Source organism: Berghia stephanieae, chromosome 9, assembly GCF_034508935.2.
Source record: "Berghia stephanieae isolate SIO BIC M18660-M18661 chromosome 9, UCSD_Bste_1.3, whole genome shotgun sequence".
In the NCBI taxonomy this organism is placed as follows: Eukaryota; Metazoa; Mollusca; class Gastropoda; order Nudibranchia; family Aeolidiidae; genus Berghia; species Berghia stephanieae.
This window is the reverse complement of record NC_088368.1, coordinates 20,839,078-20,859,386: the sequence shown is the minus strand read 5'-3', so window position 1 is coordinate 20,859,386 and position 20,309 is coordinate 20,839,078. Positions and strand designations below refer to the sequence as shown.

The following is a 20,309-nucleotide window of genomic DNA, read 5'->3' as shown; positions in this document are numbered from 1 at the left end:
TAATATTATCATGCCACCTACACGCTCCGCTTGTCGTGGATATATTCACTGTCTGGCTACTGTGTCACAGCCAGTGAGAGTGGGTCGCGAAGTTCACGAGAGTCGTCTTCACACACTAACACACACACCTAGTCAGTAAATAACGCACGCACAGAAGTGTGTCGAACCGGACCGGAAGGTTTCTCTCTATTTTGCTACCGACACACATGCATATCTCCGGTTCTTATTTCTCAGTCTCTATATTTCTTTGGTTCCGTCCGGATGTAAGACGGAAAAAAAATAATGCGAAATAATTATTTTTTTTCGAAATATATATTCTTCTTCGAAAGCTCTCACACGACCGCACCTCCTCTTCTTCTTCTTCTTCTTCTTCTTCTTCTTCTTCTTCTTCTTCTTCTTCTTCTTCTTCTTCTTCTTCTTTTCTTCTTCTTCTTCTTCTTCTTCTCTTCTTCTTCTTCTTCTTCTTCTTCTTCTTCTTCTTCTTCTCTTCTTCTTCTTCTTCTTCTTCTTCTTCTTTCTTCTTCTTCTTCTTCTTCTTCTTCTTCTTCTTCTTCTTCTTCTTCTTCTTCTTCTTCTTCTTCTTCTTCTTCTTCTCTTTCTTCTTCTTCTTCTTCTTCTTCTTCTTCTTCTTTCTTCTTCTTCTTCTTCTTCTTCTTCTTCTTCTTCTTCTTCTTCTTCTTCTTCTTCTTCTTCTTCTTCTTCTTCTTCTTCTCTTCTTCTTCTTCTTCTTCTTCTTCTCTTCTTCTTCTTTCTTCTTCTTCTTCTTCTTCTTCTTCTTCTTCTTCTTCTTCTTCTCTTCTTCTTCTTCTTCTTCTTCTTCTTCTTCTTCTTCTTCTTCTTCTTCTTCTTCTTCTTCTTCTTCTTCTCTTCTCTTCTTCTCTTCGTCTTCGTCTTCGTCTTCTCTTCTTCTTCTTCTTCTTCTTCTTCTTCTTCTTCTTCTTCTTCTTCTTCTTCTTCGTCTTCTTCTTTCTTCTTCCATAAGATTAATCCAATAAACGAAAGATCAGCATAACATTTAACACAAACAGTAGCGAAGATACGCAGCTTCCTGTGTCATCAAGCACGAGATACACATCATTCAAAAGGGTAGGAATGCTCTCTTCCTTTCATTTTACTAACTCAGACCTGGGCCCTCAAATAATTGGGATTTTTTTTTGGTACCATAAAATAAGGACCTCGTTATAAATAAGTAGGGGAAAGTGACATGATTGACGTGTCAGTGTCATGTCTGTGTTGTGTCCATATTTTTGTCCTGTTGTGTCTATTTTCGCATGTTCAAAAAGTTCCGACATTTTTTTCACCAACCATTTACAGGCCTGTATAACTCCATCATCGTATCAGCTACATATTTAAGAATTAGTATAAAGTTAAATGGAAAAAATTGCATAAAATCACAAAAATACCATACTGAGTTATTGACTTTAGTCAACTTCAGAATATCTCTTACTCTTTTTTTCGTGCTTCTAAATATTATATTTCTCTTATTGATCTTTAAATATCAGACGAGAGCTTGACCTTTTTGCCAATGTGGTGTGGGTGAAAAGCCTACCTGGCTTCACAACCCGTCACAACAACCTGGACTTTGTCATCATAAGAGAACAGACTGAAGGAGAGTACAGCGCCCTTGAACACGAGGTCAGCAATGAAATGCAACAAGACTAAAAGTATTTAAGTCGCAATTTTATGATATTTTTTAAACTAATCATCAGTATAAGCATAATGATCTTAATTCACCCACCAATTATTTCCACAATAAATGAAATTATTGTTCCCTATCCCAATACTACAATTTTATTTTTTATCTCTCTGTAGGCAAATCCGAACTTTAATCTCCATTTTCTTAAAACTAACTTCTTGTGACTTAAGTTCTTTTGGCATGGTGATTCTATAACTGTTTCTGTTGTTGCTAATTATGATAGTGATGATAATGATAATATGCAGCTATGTGGTCTAGTGGTATGACACTTGCTTTCGGATCGGAAGGTCCTGGGTTCGAGCCTCATAGTTGAGTCCTTGGAAAAGCTCAATACTCACATTCTTTCACCTTACTTGGGTGTTAAATTAGTACCTGGCCGTTAACAGCATTGTCTATGTCAGAAAAAAATTGTAAGATTGCCTAACAGATGTCATGTCTCGTTCTACATGTTATGTGTTGCTGTTGGTTTCAGACCCCTTGTAAAGTGCTTTGAGCATGTTTAGTGGATATTGCGCTATGTAAAAGCTCAATATTAAAGCTCAAGTTAATAATATTGATAACGATTATAATGATAGTACTGATATTAATTTATTGAGTTTGGGACGCCTTGGATGCCTCTTTTATCCTCATTGTGAGATTCCTCCACATTTCACAGTCTTCTGCCATAGATCTTAGAGATAGAAGGCCTTCAGCTGAATCTATTTTATGTCCCTGCTGAACACACCGTGAATTATTGTTGGTCGTCATCCTTTATATTTACCCTGTCCTGAAACAATGCGTATTTCTGTATCTCTTCATTGTAGGCCTACATGGCCGAAAAGGGAGAGGTCTTTCATTACACTTGATGTGGAGTGCTTTTTTGATAATTGTTATATGAAAGATGCAAATTTCAAATAACAAACCCTTTCCCGCCCAAAAACAAAAAAAACAATAATGATTTAGGGACGATGAAATTATAAAGAAAAGGATATACATTTCCCAAATACTGATGTTTTCTCCATTCATTGATATTAGTAATGATGATTATTCTTTTTATTTCTTTTTTATCAGAGTGTACCTGGTGTGATAGAGTCTTTGAAGATTGTCACAAGGGAAAACTCCATGAGGATCGCCAAGTTTGCTTTTGACTATGCAATGAGGCATGGCAGGAAGAAGGTGACAGCTGTCCACAAGGCCAACATTATGTAAGGATCTGTCTATTATTATCCCCTGTTTTGGTGATCACCTGGTATAGTGGCTTATGAAGTGGACTTGCCCCATATACAGATTTTATCCATATGTCCAGATTTTTAATCAAATTTTTTCGGGACGGGATTTTGATTTTGTTATACTAGAAAACAGGAATATTTATGAAAATGATATCGTTATTGAATTACTCTCTGTACATTTTAAACATATTAATGGTGATAATTATATAGATTCAGGATGATGCATTTTAGGTTCACAAAGATTTTTCTCTTGAAAATCCAGGTTAATAATATGAATGTAAAAGATTTTTTTTGTCAATTGTCCAAGCCAAAGCCAAGCCAGGCTGCTATGTCATGTGGGTCAGCATATGTTTGTTACAGGGGCCAAATATACTAAATGCTGATCCATTTGTTTGAATGTTTGAGATTTTCAATCATCTTAGCGCTCAGAAGTCAAGAGAAGTGTCTTTAAGATTTTACTCATTTCTTGGAATTTGAAGAAAGAAAAGGTCTTCACTATGACGTTGTCACATGAAATTGTGAAGAACATTTGTTCATATTTAGTACTTAGCCTTTTATTGGCTAGGCCCAGGTTCTAACTTGACATAAAATAAATCCCCAAAACAAACAAGTCTTTTGTTTCGACTAGATCGCATAAATGATGCAAGAAATTATGAGTTGAAAGAAATTCAGGACTGTAATTTTAAAAAAATTTTCAGCTTTGAGAGAAGTCCGCCTTTTAATTCTTAACGTCCTAAGGAAATCGACTGTACCTGCATATGATGACTTATGTTTGTAATATAATAGTATTATTCTTTAAGACAGCAGATGGCTTTAGCCTTTTGAAACAGAAAACGAATTGACTGAATTGAGATGCTAAAGACATGGACCGTTAAAAATTTAATCTTGAAACCTAAACTGTCTTTTTTAAATGAAGAAATTAACAGCTGAATTGAGATGCTAAAGACATGAACCGTTAAAAATTGAATCTTAAAACCTAAACTGTCTTTTTTAAATGAAGAAATTAACAGCTGACCTGCCCCATTTATAAAAACAAAAACAATTTTTTTTCTTTTCGCTCAATTATACTTTTTGATCATGATGTGATAACTTACTTGTATATGCATTTTCTTTTCTTTTTATCCGGTAACTTTTCAAGGAAACTGGGAGACGGCCTATTCATGCGATGCTGCGAGGAGGTGTCAGAACTCTATCCAAAGATTGATTTTGAAACTATGATTATTGACAACTGTTGTATGCAGGTGGGGAGAGTTTCGTTTATTTTTACACATAGAAGACAAAGTCTGCATTTTTTTAAAGCTGTAAGGCACATGGACCTAGGGTTTATTCCAGTTTCTGTATTTTCAAATGGATAATTACAATTTCTTGCTACCCTTTATATTGGACACGAGTTTATTTTATCACAAATCACTTTCCCAAGTATTTCTGCGTAGCAGAGGCGGGGCCAGAAAATATCTTGACTGTCCCTGGGACTGATATCAGTCCATTAGTTGGGCAAGTTATCTGCTATCGTCAACTGGGGCCACTTAGGCCATCCGGGGGAACTTAGGCCACTTACTAAAAACAAGATTGCTTGTTTTAAAAGATAAATTACATGTAGCTTTTATCTTTGAAATAATTAGAACCCAGTAGATCTAATAAGCACTCATGAATTTAACTTCCCAAAAAGGAAACTTTTTTATTCTACTAAGTGGCCTAAGTAACCCCGGATGGCCTAAGTAACCCCGGATGGCCTAAGTAACCCCGGATGGCCTAAGTAAACCTGGATGGCCTCAGTAACCCTGGATGGCCTAAGTAACCCCGGATGGCCTAAGTAACCCTGGATGGCCTCAGTAACCCCGGATGGCCTAAGTAACTCCGGATGGCCAAAGTAACTCCGGATGGCCTAAGTAACCCTGGATGGCCAAAGTAACTCCGGATGGCCTAAGTAACCCTGGATGGCCTAAGTAACTCCGGATGGCCTAAGTAACTCCGGATGGCCTAAGTAACCCCAGATGGCCAAAGTAAACCCAGATGGCCAAAGTAACCCCAGATGGCCTAAGTAACCCCAGATGGCCTAAGTAACCCCGGATGGCCTAAGTAACCCCGGTTGACGGTACTGAGTTATCAAGACCTCTTGAAGCAGAAAAATAGAATCAGAAATTTGATTCCAGCCTCTTCAATTGTACAAAATTTTTCATGGATCGTGGGCGGGCGTGGTGCTGTTAAAGTGTAGACTAATCTTCTATCTTTTCTATCTTTTTTCATTTCACTGTTACTGATATTATTTTAAACTGTTGCAAATACTGTAGATTTCCTATTTTTAGATAGATTGAACGACTTAAAAAAAAAAAAAAAAGAGCTTTATATAGCGCAATATCCACTGAATGTGCTCAAAGCGCTTTACAAGGGGTCCCTGGTCAACAGCAACATTAAACATGTAGTACGGAACATAACGCCTGTTAGGCGATATTACAATTTTTCGGACAAAGACAGCGCTGTTAATGGCCAGGTACTCATTTTACACCTGAGTATGGTGAGAGAAAGTGAGTAAAGAGCCTTTTTCCAAGGACTCAACTATGCGCCGAGCGCGAGGCTTGAACCCAGGATCTTCCAATCCGAAAGCGAGTGTCATACCACAAGACCACATAGCCGCACAATGACTTACCAATGACTTACTTCCATTGTTGTTTCAGCTTGTGTCAAATCCATACCAGTTTGATGTGATGGTGATGCCAAACCTCTACGGCAACATTGTAGACAATCTGGCAGCAGGTTTGGTAGGGGGCGCCGGAGTTACCCCTGGTGAAAGCTACAGTGATGAAGTGGCCGTTTTTGAACAGGTATTTCGTTTGTTTTTTGTTTTTTGTTTTTTTCATCTGCTGTGCAATAAATTTCTTTGGGATTTTTTGTTTATAATCTTTGAATCAAAGGTAAAGTTTATGGTAATCTTTTGCCCAAATGTAGTTGATAAACATTTTTACACACATATAAAGATGTTTAAAAAGTGGCCAGATGATATATCTTGAGATTGAAATAACCTGTCCGATGTTCTTTTTTCTAAAGTGTGGGGAAGGATGAAATCTACGAAATGATGTACATTTCACCATATTTGTTAAAGATCTTTCAATCTTGGCAGGCACATCTGGGGCCTCGTCTACGGTAACCCCTCTCTTGATCTCCATTCACAGGGAGCCCGTCATGCCTTTGCTGAGGCAGTGGGTCGTGACATTGCCAACCCTACAGCCACATTATTGAGTGGATGCAACATGTTGAAGCACATGAATTTAGAATATCACGCCAAGATGATTGAAGATGCTATTCTCAAAGTGGTCAAGGCAGGGAAGGTATGGCATTTTTTTTTAATTATTAAAAAATGGATAAATATGAATATTAATATAGACGTTTCCACAGATTCATTTTGCCCAATTCACCTCATAGGGCTTTGGTTACTCCCCCAGCAGGCCATGTGGAACTTGTTTTTACTAGTACTCTTACAGTATATTCATGTCTGCCTTTAACCAAGTACTCATTCACACCTGAGTCAAGTGAGAACATGTGTGAAAAGCGTTACTCAAGGACACAATGCACACAGCCGTTTAAATAGGGCCCAAACTTTCACTTTAGTTACTTCTTCCCTCACTGGCTACCGTCAAGTAATGTAAACAATCCACCGTCAGCCACGGTGATAACAGCTGTCAAGACAACGTGCACTGGCAATAAATTATGTCTGCAGGTAAATCTCATCGCTTTGAATTTCTCTCAGGCAGAGAGTAGTAGAAATTTCATAAAAATACTTAATTTTCTCAGCCCGTTGTGGACGCAGCATCTTTTTCATAATTTTCAAACATATATGGATACAAAGGCCAATTTTTCCTCTACAAGACGCAATTATTTTTATTTACATCATTAAATGATAAGTTTGTGTTTTGCTCTTTTGAATAATCAAGAGTTTTTTTTTGAAATAATAATTAAAATTATAAGTTTAAGAAATATTTAAAAATTCAAAATATCAAACCAACACTTTTTACCATCAAGTGTGAGGGATCAGAGAAAAGTAGATAAAATTATCTTTCATATGATATATAATTAATTATGTAGATTCAGGGATTTAAGAATAGAGGGTGTGGAAAGGAATCTCAATAATTATTTTGTTACCAACAAAGAGGAGAATATTTCATGATCTTTTAGAAACCCAATAATAAAACTAGATAGTGATGATAAGAGACATTTATTTAATTTGATTTCATTGAATTTAAGCGGGAATTGTAGATATTTCTTAAATTTACTTATTTAAGTTCTGTTCAGGTTATGGAGAGACACACTGAAGACTGTCATCACACCAGTACAAATGAAATATGTCGAATTTGTTGTGAAAGACTACAGAGCCGTGCTGAGAGGATTAAAAGACTCTAGACGTTATCAGCAATTGACTATAAATATAAATGTGAAATTCTGACATATTTAAATATTTCAATTTGCGAGAAATGTATCTCACTGATACATAATTTAAAGACATGCGATGCAGGTATTAATACCTTTGGTTCAATGAGAAAACTCTGAACAAGAAACAATACTTAATGAGGTGAATATGATCCTAATCTTTCACCAGTGATGTGCTATATGCAGTCTATATGGCACACAAATTAAAAGAGGTGCAAGTCAAGTACATGAAAAAAAGTAATGGGCACGGATATCTCAAAAATAAGGTTATGAAAATTATAGGAACTCTTTAAGATTTTCTTAGTGGTTTAAATTGTCTTTAAATGAATGTCCTTATATAACAATTTTTAATGGAATTCTTATAATTCGTTGATTCTGGGATAAATATAAGTGAATCACATTTGACTATATTTCTGGTTTATTAAGAAATTTCTATTAAGACAATGCTGTGATTGGATTTCAATGTTACCGTACTCAAAATCCTGACTTTTACGTACAGGTGAACTGATATCTCAAAAACGCCTCAATCTACTGGAATAAAATTTATATGTCTACATTCTACAGACATTCAACATCATTTCCATTACTTTTGTTTAAAAATCTTAAGTGTTGAACATGTTAAAATATTCTCTTAAAATTTTTAATTCACTTAAATTTATGTATCAGTTTCATGGGTTATCCCTCTTGCTTTTTAACAACATCATAATAATGATTAAATAATCAATGAAAACTCTGTTAATAAGCTGTTTTGTAGTATAAAAATATTTTTGCTACACTTAATAACGGCAATACTACATTAGTTTGAAATTCAGAAAAAATCGATCAAAACGGCGAAAAAATTGTCTCCCTCTCTTAGTGTAAAACTATGACTCATCATCACTAGACTGGCTAGATTTACCTGGCGAACTAAACTGAAAGCAATAAACGCCTGTGTGCAAGGCCCGACTTTTTTTTTAGCAAAGATAATCACCTATCCACAAGCGACCATGCTCAGCATCGCTTACCTTGATTATAAAAGATCAGGGTGTGCAGCACATAGTCAAGTCCTTGGAAAAGGCTCTTTATTCACATTCTCTCACCGTAAAATGAGTACCTGTCCATCAACAGCATTGTCTCTGCTATGATGCCAATCTACATAAAAAATGCATAATCTTACACATTTTCGTCCATTGTTCACATTTTGCTGAGGACTTTAAGCATTATTATATTTCTATTATTTAAGCATTTTTAACAATCATACATTCCTTTAGTGTACTTAAACACTTTAATCTGTCTCAAGACTCGGAAATTCATATAGAGAATTAAATATAACATTATCTTGCTGGGTCATATCGGATGTATTGGTGGACTCTGTAAGTCAATACTATTTTATCTGGTCTATAAAGGGAGAGTTTGTACATGAATGAATATATCGGTCATGATATTGCTAGTAGGGTCTACTCAACTATTATCAGATATTGCTTTTTTTTTTTTGCTTTTATTGACACTATAAATCCTTGATTTGGCTATGAATTTGTTTATTGTTAAAAAAAATTTTTTAATTACAAAAAAACAAAAAAACAATTTATATATATATATATATATATATATATATATATATATATATATATATATATATATATATATATATATATATATATATATATATTGTAAAGTGCCCAGAGCTTGTGTTTTACACGAGAATGAGCTCTGTATAAATGTGTATTATTATTATTAATATTATTATTATTATTATTATTATTTAGGGCTAATTATAGTTGTTGAAGGATTGTACCCATTTTTCCAATTTCTCACTCATTCTGCCTCTCCATTGTACACATTTACATGGGCTGGGGTTGGCAGCTCTGGTCTTTGTCAGAAGAAAAAAAATGTATCACCTTACAGGTGTCATGTGTTGTCCTATCTTTTAAGTGTTGCTGTTGGCTTGGGACCTCCTGTAAATCACTTTGAGCACGTTTAGTGGATATTGTGCTTTATAAATGCTTGAGTATTTTTGGGTTTATTTTTAGAGTAATCGACTGACATGCAGTGGGACAATGTCAGTCAGTCCAGCTGTGACGTGGTAGCTATGTTTGTTCGTCTGTCAGAAAGTACTTTATTACAGTGGGCTGACATCCTTTCCCAAAGATTAGGTTCCTTGCTGGTGTGGGAAATGGACGCAAATCAGATGTGTGTGTCTGTGAGAATGACTTTTTTGTCTTACTTTATCATCATTAACTCACTCAATCCTAGAGATTTTTGCTGCTTTTCAAAACTGGAAAAAATGTATTAAAAATAAGCATGTGCTTAAATAGTTTTATTCGACTACCATTAACATGCAAAAACTAAAAATATTAGCTTTGATACTGCGCCAATAATTTGTCTCAGAAAAATGTAATAAATAGGCATGGGGTTAAAGTAACCCAGGGTAAACAACGGATATAGTCGGTGTTGGGGTTGAGTGAGTTAACATTGTCGTCATCATCATCATCTTCTTCATCATCATCTTTCTCAACATGGTCATCATCATAGTTACCAATATCATCATCATCATCATTGCATTCCCCATTTCCTTTCAGGTTCGAACAGCTGACATGGGTGGTTACTCCAGCACTACAGATTTTATCCAGGCTGTTATGAACAATATTTAGTGAAGCAAGAAGAGATTTTGTAGTCATCACCGGCCCCCAACCCAAGTAGACAATGTGTAGACAATGTTATAATAACTGTGATAAACTATTTCTAATACATTGTTTTATGAATAAAGTTTTACCTTTTCATAAGAATTCTGAGTGATTTATAACCTTCTCACATCTGCTTGAAAATGCAGGATGTTATTTGGTGCTACGGCTTGGGCCTTTAAACCCCCTATACCTACATATGTGAGGTGATTTGGCATAGTCCATTGGATGTCGTGTGAGCTAGTTTTGAGATACGAGTGAATAAAGGTGAAACATAGTTTTTTTTTTGGATGATTTTCATTTTTTCACTTCATCGTTTTTAGTATTCACAGGACAGGAAAAGATTTTACAATTTTTTAAAATTACATTTTTACAGACCTCCCATAGTGGGCAGGGAGGCACTTACAGTGTTTTCTATCCTTCTATATCTGTTTTCCAACATGCTTTCTGTCTTTGTCTTGGAATGAGATTACTTGGTTTTGTCCTGGCCGTGGCCGGATACCTTGGCTGGGAGGGAAACAGTCAAATGTATAGTCAAGAGTTTTGGGAGATGATATTTTTTTCTTGTAAATCATCTCTCTGTTATGCATTGTATAATTATTGTTTTACATATATATGATTTGTAAACATTTGAGTGTGTTCCTCTTAGTGAGGACCTGTGCTTGTGTCAGGATGAGACATTTAGGTGATATCAAAGTACTTTGAATCTAACGTGTTCCCTGTTTGAACCAAATCCCCTTTGTCTAACTTTGTCTTGGGTACTTAAATTGTAATTTTAGAACTTTTTGCTGGATCATTTTCTTCCTTTTTACTGGCGCTGATATGACCTAAATGTGTTACAAGTGCCGTAAAACCTTTAAAAACAAAACAATATTTTTAAAATTTTAAAACATTTCTGTTGTAAATTACAATCCTGCTGAGTGACTAGCCTATATGTTGGTATTAGAAACCATCTTGAGCATCCACCTGATGGTAGGGATGGATATTGTGCTATCGTCTATGTGAGACCCAGTCTAAGTACACGATTGAACTGAATTACTGCTGAATTCTACCTATGTCAATATTCTCTTGATTCTTACTTTTTAAAAATTTTTAGTGTCTGTTGTTACTCTGGACTGTAAATCTAATTGTCTGTCTGTGTTGTGTACCATCTTCCATTTATTAATCGCTAAAAATACATCAAATTTTAACAAGCGCCAATTAAAATTTGAAAAAATATAAATTGTTATATTATAAAGTTAGGTTCTTGTCTGTTGTTTTAACCATCTCCTTACAAACTATAGGAAAAACGTCACATTCGTTACGATACAACCAACATTTTTCTTATCTTGTTCAAATGTCTTTTGTACATCACAACTTAAAGAAAATGAAGAGTGCGGGTGGTTGGATGGGAGCATCACCCTTGAATCATATACCTATGATGTTCGCATGGGTGTACGATCCGATAGTGATGTCGTTTCTTCTTCTCTTTACTAGCCTATCCTGCTTCTTTGGTTTGTGATTGTATTTTTGACAGGGGATATTTTTTTTCCTGTAAATCCTCTGCCTGTTTGTTCTTGGTTATTTATAATTTAGCTTATGATATCTTTAGGTTATGATTTTGATTGACATTTGTACTATTTTTGTTAGATTGCTTGTTTTTTTGTTTCAGCGGTCTCTCATATAACCTCAATTGTGTTGGAAGAGACCTAAAGCAACAAACAAACAAACAAAAAAATGAAGTGTGTGTTGTAGAGCATGTTTTGCTAAAGAAATTATGTATCGCAAGAACTTACTGCTATTGTGTTTGAGTGATCAAAAATATATTTTTGTGTTAGTTGGGTGTGAAGTTTTGGGGAAAATCCTGAAAGTGGCTGGTAAGGAGAGAGTTAAGCAAAAAGACTGCACGTGTCTGTGAATTACTTTGTTTTTTTTTAAGACGACAGACTTGTGTAGCTGGGTAGGGTTATTGGCCTCCCACAGTGGGCAGGGTGGCCCTTATTGTCTTCTATCCCCATATATCTTTTTTCCAATATGCTTTCTGTCTTTGTCTTGGAATGAGATTACCAAGCTTTTGCCTTGGCCCTGGCTGTAGTGCTTGGCTGGGAGGGAAACAGTCAAATGCATAGTTATTTTGGGAGATGATATTTTTTCCATTGTAAATCGTCTCCCTGTTATGTATTGTTATATTTGTTATTTTGAATGTATAATGTAAGCATTTGAGTGTATTCCTCTTAGTGGGGACTTGTGCTGGTGTCTGGGTGAGACTTTTAAGTGATCTCAAACTAAGTACATTGGTGGTGTGCTCTTGGAATCTACATCAGTTCCCTATTTGAACCAATTCCCCTTTCTTACTTTTTCCTCAAGTCCTTTAAATTGTAATCCTAGAATCTTTTTACTATCTCATTTTCTGCCTTTTTTACTGGTGCTGATATGACCTAAATGTGTTGCAAGCGCTGTAAAACCCTTAAAAACACAAAACAAGACATGTGTAGAGCTATCATTCTGTGTGTACAATGTTGTCAGTGTTGTGAATTGTAGAGAATTGCCTGTTGTCATTTTCTTGAGATTAATGAAATAAATGTGATATTTTGTACCTTCATGGTAAGTTTTCCTTGATTTTGTTGTTTTAGAAATATGGAATATGGACGGAGAAGGCACTTAATGATCAAAGGTGGTAAAAATTGAAAGGAATGGAAGAAAATGGAATCGATGGACCATTCACGCGTTCCATTTCCCCCGAGACTAAAATGATTTCAAGACAAGAATCTAAGGGGCTACTTCCATAGGTGGGTTTCAATGTCCTCACGGTAAACGAAGCATTTGAGTTTTGGTTGTATGTGTGGGTATGTGGTTTTGTGGTATGACACTCGCTTTCGGATCGGAAGATCCTGGGTTCGAGCCTTGCTTGGTGCATAGTTGAGCCCTTGGAAAAGGCTCTTTAGTCACATTCTCTCACCTTACTCAGGTGTAAAATGAGTACCTGGCCGTTAACAGCGTTGTCTCTGTCGGAAAAATTGTAATATCGCCTAACAGGCGTCGTGTTCGTTCTTCATGTTACTATCGGGCAGGGACCCTTTGTAAAGTGCTTTGAGCACGTTTAATGGATATTGCGCTATATAAAAGCTCTAAAAGTGACATACTCACCATTTTTAACCGCCATATCAATCGTCCAAATACACAAAACTGTGTGTAAACTTAAACGTAAAACTATTATAGTCTGTTAGATAGAATTTAATGAGAAGGAATAACCCTGCAACAGAGAACTGCGAAAACATGAGCCACATTCAATTTATCTTTTGTTTAAAAAAGTATGATTGGGGTTTAACTGTTCCATACAGCCCATGTTAAATTGTTTGCCAAGGAGCACAGAATTACTGGCAGATCTAAAAATTATAAAACTCTTTTTATACAGAATGATATAACATGAGTAACTGTTAAACTTGGGTATTTCTGTGGCCGTCGTGGGGCGCTTGCAAACTTTTTGTTAATTGTGTCGGTGAATGACATAATCAGTCGGCAGGGGAAATGTTTGATTGCATTTGTATGAATTTTCTGAAAGAATGTACTCCCCAGAGCATTTTAATCTTTATTTGAAGTAAATCGGGTGATTTTTCATGAAGTTATGGTCAGATGTATGGGAAAGGTATCCAGCAACTTTTCTCAAATTTCATAATTTTTCAACTTGACTAAAACTTAGAAGTGAAATTAAGCTTTTAAATTTCCAGAAGATGTACAAAAAAAGGATTGATTTAATAATTTATGACAAGAACTCATTTTTAATAGAAGTTGACTATCTAACTAAACTTAGCAATATCTCAGTTCAAATCTTTTCACCATCTGACTGATTATGTCATTCACTGTAACACTACTCTTCAACAGTCGTGACGTCACTTCCCTCGTAATGACGCATGGTAACTTAGTAACTGGCTCTAAACTATCGGAACAATGGTGGACGCCCTTATGAAATATTTCTCCGACGAGCATAAAAGCGTATCCAGAGGAAAAAAAAAAACCATTATAAATCTGATCATGTTTTGACTTTTACACATTCTGATCACAAGACATATGAAAAATTCTAGCCAGCATGAAGTATAAAAAGTACAGATTTTCTTTGTTTAGAACCACGCCGTTACTGGTCGACGTGACATCAGACTATTGAGTCCAATTGGTAATTCAAACATCCGTTGACTCAAATGGTTATTTAGAACATCTGCTAGGGCGTAAGTGTGAGGCCGGAGTGGGGCAGGTTTTTTGGTACTCGTTAACCCGCAGATACCCGCATTCACAAGTACCTTATACACTCCAGCACGGTTTTCTCGAACTCCTCGAGACATGCAAAATAAATATTTTAAGAAACAGTGCCTTGCCAAACAAACAACTTGATGGAGAGAGGGGGGGGGGGGGGGGGTGCAGTTAGGCTCAACGGCATGGTCTTTGCGTCGAACCCGAAAGAAACATATTGGAATATTCACCGCGTTGTGTGGCATTCAACAAGCCAACTCTCCATAGCTCAATTTGCGGCGCTGAGCTGCGGTTGACACCTGGGCTATTCCAGGCTTCCCTTGTTATAGACCCTAAGACAAATCTCCGCTGAAGGATGAATAAAGGGAACTTTATTATTTTTTTACCTTATCGCCTATGTTGAGGGCGATAACTTTATACATAACATGTGACATGAAGTTGTTACGCGCGCGCGCGCGCGTGTGTGTGTGTGTGGGGGGGGGGGGGATTGTTGTATCAAAACATTCTTTTACTGTCGTAGCTACGCATTTGCAAATCACGGCGCTTGGTATAGAAATATGAACGAATGGGGAATTGACAAGAATGAGCAGAGAGGTGTCGGTTATGCGAAACGGCGATGGAGTTCGTGTATATGTGTGTGAGTGTGTGTGTGTGTATATACACACACATGCAGTGTAGATAGATACACACATACGTGGCCGTCAATTTCACATGCACAGTAAATCATCAGTGGTCGAAATCATAGGTCGCATTTATTAAAATCCTTCAATTCATCTAACTTTTTGACGCTGGCTGGGTGAAATTAGTTCGAGGAAACCGTGCTCGGGGTAAAAATTCGTTCAAGGAAGGAATGGAATGATAACAAAGAATAATAAGGAAAAAATTCGGGACATTTGAATGAGTTGGAGGAAACCATGCTGGAGTTTGCATATTCAACGGGCTTGATCTATATTATATTTCTATGTGCTCGAGGTCACTGGTCACATTGCAAAATGTATTCAAAGTGACCCATATAGTGAAATGTGTTCACAGTTTTTTTAAATATCTAACATCACGATCCGTCATTTTGTTTAGCTTGACACATGTGTATGCTTACAACTTTCATAAGCAAAGCAGTGTGTTTACATTTCTGAAGAAATATCCAATCGTTGGACAGCAACAAATCATGTGATTGATGACCTTGGTTGGACGAAAACATGAATATAGATCGCTCCCATTAAAAACCGTTGAAAATTAACGCTTGTTACCAGTCGCTGGTTAATAACTAGCCTTTCCTCCGGCAATATTGGATCACGAAGATTTCACCAGTTTTTCAACAGCCGGCAATAAATTCTCTCTCTCTCTCTCTCTCTCTCTCTCTCTCTCTCTCTCTTATATATATATATATATATATATATATATATATATATATATATATAATATATATATATATATATATATATATAAGTATAATTTTGTTCGACTTCTACATTTTTGTTTCGAACATTCACTCTCTTGAGTGACGACGCCGTGCATTTTACCCCTAATTACCTGTGTTAAAATAGTGAATGAGGCTCAGGATCTGTGGGGCTGATTGTTTCGGGGCGACAGGCATGTACTTAAGATGGCTATGGTGCACAACGACGTACTCACATATTTACTAGGCAGGTCTGATAACATTGATTTAACATTATTATAATGGACTAATCTTTGCTCTATTTTGAGAGTGTTTCCTTTACATCAATGGGCCCATAACAATTTGGATTATCAGACCTGTAAACTTGTAAACGTCGGCTCACACTCACAGTACAGTCTTCGAACGGAAATAGCCTTGGAACAGATATAGATTCCATATTGTAGTGTTTTTAACGAGGGTCGTGAATTGACCCTTTTAATAACTGGCATCTCCAATTAACAGATGATAATAACATCATAGTCTATGGATCACGATTTACTTATTCAACATTTTCACGGCAAGATTTGCCAATTTCAAACCACTTAATGGTTTTACCCATCAGGCATCATCCATATTCATAAAGAGAGCTGTAATCCGCCGTACTCTGGGAAAACACATATTAAAAATTTTGGCAACAAAACAAACAAACCCTTGTCCTTCAAATACCGATCGATTTAAATCACCCTCATCTTGGCAAAAACTCTCAAACCTGGGACTTCGAGATATATATATATAGTATGAGGTTGACGTCATTCGGGTCTTTGTTATTGCTTTTTGCCATCCGAGTTTATGAGTAATTCTCACTAAACTGTATTAACCAGACTAGGTTACAGATAGTTTTGTGTGTTGGTCCTTTATACTTCCGAATAGCAATGTTGTGAGCTTCTTAGCCAAGCGCATACTATCTGTATATAATCATAGAAATAATACGTTTAAATTTAAGTTAGATTAGAATTCAAACCCCGACTGCAAAGGGTTAACTATCACCATCCCTAACAAGCAATATCATCACTACCTTTACCGTCTCCGATTACGGGGGGTTATTATCATACTTATTCATGAATAGTAAGTGACGGCTGAGTGTTATTCTGTTATTAATCTGGCTCAGGCTCGTGATTCCAATTATCATAGATTAACTCTTCACATGCGGAAATTAAACAAACAAAAGAAACAGAGAAACAAACAAAAACAAATAAACAAACAAACAAAAAAGAGACTAACACACAACAAAAGCCAAACAACAACAAAAACCGAAATTTAAAATCTAAATTCCCTTTTGACATAATCATATTATGGTTACCTCAGACACATGACAAATTGCTATCACTGCTGCTGTCTTGGTTTTAAAAAAAGGGCACACAATCTGGTATCGGATTGGTATAGTGTCCATTCCTGTCTGTAAAGGGTTAATCTATAATAATTGGAAACTGGAGCTCGACTAATGACAGAAATATCAACTTCTGGTCAGTTATTATTCATGGATATGATAATTAAGTAATTATAGGTAGTCACAATAGTGGTTTAATTGCTTGTTAGTGATGACAGCCGTCTTTGCAGACAGGGTTTCAGTTTTACTCTAACTTAAATCAAAACTTATTGATTTCACCAAAAGAACGACATTTAAACCCCAACAAATATCCATCCTCAATAGATCACCTACCTACATCGGGCCTTGAACGGCCAGGCGTCAGCCGCAGCGCAGCACATCAAACTGAGCTAGGACAAGGTGATTTGCTCAAGACCACACAGCGCAGCGGTGGGTGATCAAACTCGGTACCTATCGGGTACGAAGCAAAGACCAAACTTCTGAGCCACGCCGCTGCCCTCATCGATCGATTAAAATAACCTCCATCTTGCCAAACATTCACAAGCCTGATGCTCGAAGGAAGGATTCAATCACATCCCGGGTTTGAGAGATTTGGACATGATGAGATCATTTTAATCGATCGGTATTTGAAGGACTAGTTTTCTGGCCAAAATGTTTAAAATGTGTTTATTTTATATTTAAAAAAAAATTAGAATACAACAAGTCTGTTGGTGATGATATTGTTATTGTTAATTCACAAAACGCCATTTTGAAAAAAATATATTTTGGCCTGGAAAATTGTTACACCATAATATAATGTATATAAATTTTGTCGATTAAAATTAACTTCTATTTGTCAAACATTCTTAATTTCTTCAAGTGGAGTCTCGGGTTTATGAATTTTGATACATTACGTACGAGTCATAGGGGCACGAAAAGAGAAGAATATATCTGTATCACAAAGCAAATAAAAATGATTTAAGTGTGAAAATTTGAGACTCAGGTGAAACGATAATATCCTTGGAAACAGGAAGTGTTGAAAAAAGTGGGATACGCTTGAAAATGGCCTGAAGAACATCATAGAAAATGAAGTACCGTCAAAACTGAGCACAAAACAAAACCACCAGTCATGGATAAATACCAATCTAAGAGAAAATTAAGAAAAAACAAAAACACAAGCTGTTTGTAGAAGAAACGAAATCCCAAAGCAAATGTGATTTGGACCCTAACTAGGAATTCAAAGCAACAACCCAAATCGAATTGAGACGAGCACATTGGGACTAAATTCACATCGCACTAGATAGAGCAGTCGTTGCTGGGCAGACGTGACATCAAACTATTGTCGAAGGTGCATCATCATTGTCCTGCCAAGTTGACTCTGAAGTACCACAAGGGACATTTTTAGGTCTGATACTCTTTCCCTGTCACATAAAGGACCTTTCCCGACCTGTATCATCTCAAACAAGGCTCTTTGTAGATGGCTGTCTTATCTACAGACACATTAAATCACTCTCAGACCAAATACAATTGTACTCAGACTTACAAAATCTCGAACAATGAGCAGACACCTCGGGCTTGCGTTCCAATGAAACAAAATGTTACAAGATGGAAATATCCCGTAACAAAACACGACTTAGATCCAACTACACACTAAAAAAGCACACAATGGAACAAGTTACAGAAAATGCATATTTAGGCATCATTATACAAGAAAACCTAAAATGGCAAGCACACATCAACAAAATAGTAAAAAAAAAAGCAACTTACGCGTTAGGGTTCATTAAAAGGAGTATTAGACATTGCATGCACACCTAAAATATCAATCTTAGACTATTCCTGTACAGTTTGGGACCGACACCTACAATCTGTCATAAAAGCAAGTGAAACTGTCCAGCGCCGCTGCAAGATTTGTCTTCAATGATTACAGCCCCCATAGCAGCGTAACAGAATTGATCACACAGCTTGGATGGTTTCCCTTTCAAGACAGACGAAAAGAACGTCTGACTCTTACGTTAAAAATTACAAACAAAACGGCGGCCATCTCACAAAAACAACTAGACAAAGAACGAGATTCAAGCATTTAAAGAAAAACCAATTCAAAAACGCTTAAACACCAATGTGCAAACTCAAACATCTTCAAATATTCATTTATACTCCCCAATATCAAAGACTGGAGCGATCTTCCTGAATCATACGTGAACACAACATATTTAGACACCTTCAAGCGAAGATAATAAAAAAATATCTAGCCTAAACACAAACAATGGCTGTCAGATTCAACAATTCTCTCCGCCCTTGAATACAAATACTCAGAAATGAGTCGACTTCGAGTAACATTCCGATTCAGGTTCAGATTTTAACCAATCGACATGCAACGATTGTTGACAACCAAAAGGTCTGAGGTCCAACCCCAAGTCGAGGCAGACTGATTTCTTGGGATGTATTTTTTTAAATGTATTTTTCTTTCTGCTTTATCTGTTTTATACTTACATTTTCATATCTTTATGTTACACCAGTCCCTGCTCCATAATTTGTCCGTTATCTATGATACTTGACTGTTAATACAATTGTGTGGTTAGATATGCCCAAGATGTTAATATAATGGTGTCGTTAGATATGCCCAAGATGTTAATACAATGGTGTGGTTAGATATGCCCAAGATGTTAATACAATTGTGTGGTTAGATATGCCCAAGATGTTAATACAATGGTGTGGTTAGATATGCCCAAGATGTTAATACAGTTGTGTGGTTAGATATGCCCAAGATGTTAATACAATTGTGTGGTTAGATATGCCCAAGATGTTAATACAATTGTGTGGTTAGATATGCCCAAGATGTTAATACAATGGTGTGGTTAGATATGCCCAGATGTAATACAGTTGTGTGGTTAGATATGCCAAGATGTTAATACAATTGTGTGGTTAGATATGCCCAAGATGTTAATACAATTGTGTGGTTAGATATGCCCAAGATGTTAATACAATGGTGTGGTTAGATATGCCCAAGATGTTAATACAATGGTGTGGTTTGATATGCCCAAGATGTTAATACAATTGTGTGGTTAGATATGCCCAAGATGTTAATACAATGGTGTGGTTAGATATGCCCAAGACTTCATTTCCGTAATGCGACTTCTTTAAAGTATTTTCATCACGATGCTATGGTATGGATGATGATATGATGTCGTTTAAAATGACCGGTGCTCTCAATTCAGTATCCTTTCAAAGGTAACAATGTATTGGATACAGGATGTAATGCCGAAATCATCAAATATACAACATTTTTAATCCAGACAGTTTGAGAAACTACACTTAATATTCCAAATAAAAGTGTTTAGATTACTAAAATGTCAAAATT

The 20,309-nt window shown here is 36.2% G+C and overlaps 1 protein-coding gene across 2 annotated transcripts in view; it reads left to right on the top strand.

Moving 5' to 3' along the window:
• Positions 1-12,567, top strand: part of LOC144979837 (isocitrate dehydrogenase [NAD] subunit beta, mitochondrial-like) — a 22,678-nt gene extending 10,111 nt beyond the window's left edge. Inside the window, exons 5-11 of one of the 2 annotated variants that reach the window (XR_013646781.1) lie at positions 1,503-1,635; positions 2,747-2,880; positions 4,043-4,145; positions 5,580-5,726; positions 6,075-6,230; positions 9,885-11,359; positions 11,709-12,567. Coding sequence is in view for 1 of the 2 variants with exons in the window: in XM_078927017.1 (XP_078783143.1) it covers positions 1,503-1,635; positions 2,747-2,880; positions 4,043-4,145; positions 5,580-5,726; positions 6,075-6,230; positions 9,885-9,956 (745 nt within the window). In the remaining variant the exon portion in view is untranslated. Of the gene's footprint in view, positions 1-1,502; positions 1,636-2,746; positions 2,881-4,042; positions 4,146-5,579; positions 5,727-6,074; positions 6,231-9,884 lie in introns of both variants that reach the window. The other variant, XM_078927017.1, reaches the window with a different exon arrangement.
• The last annotated feature ends 7,742 nt before the right edge of the window (positions 12,568-20,309 follow it).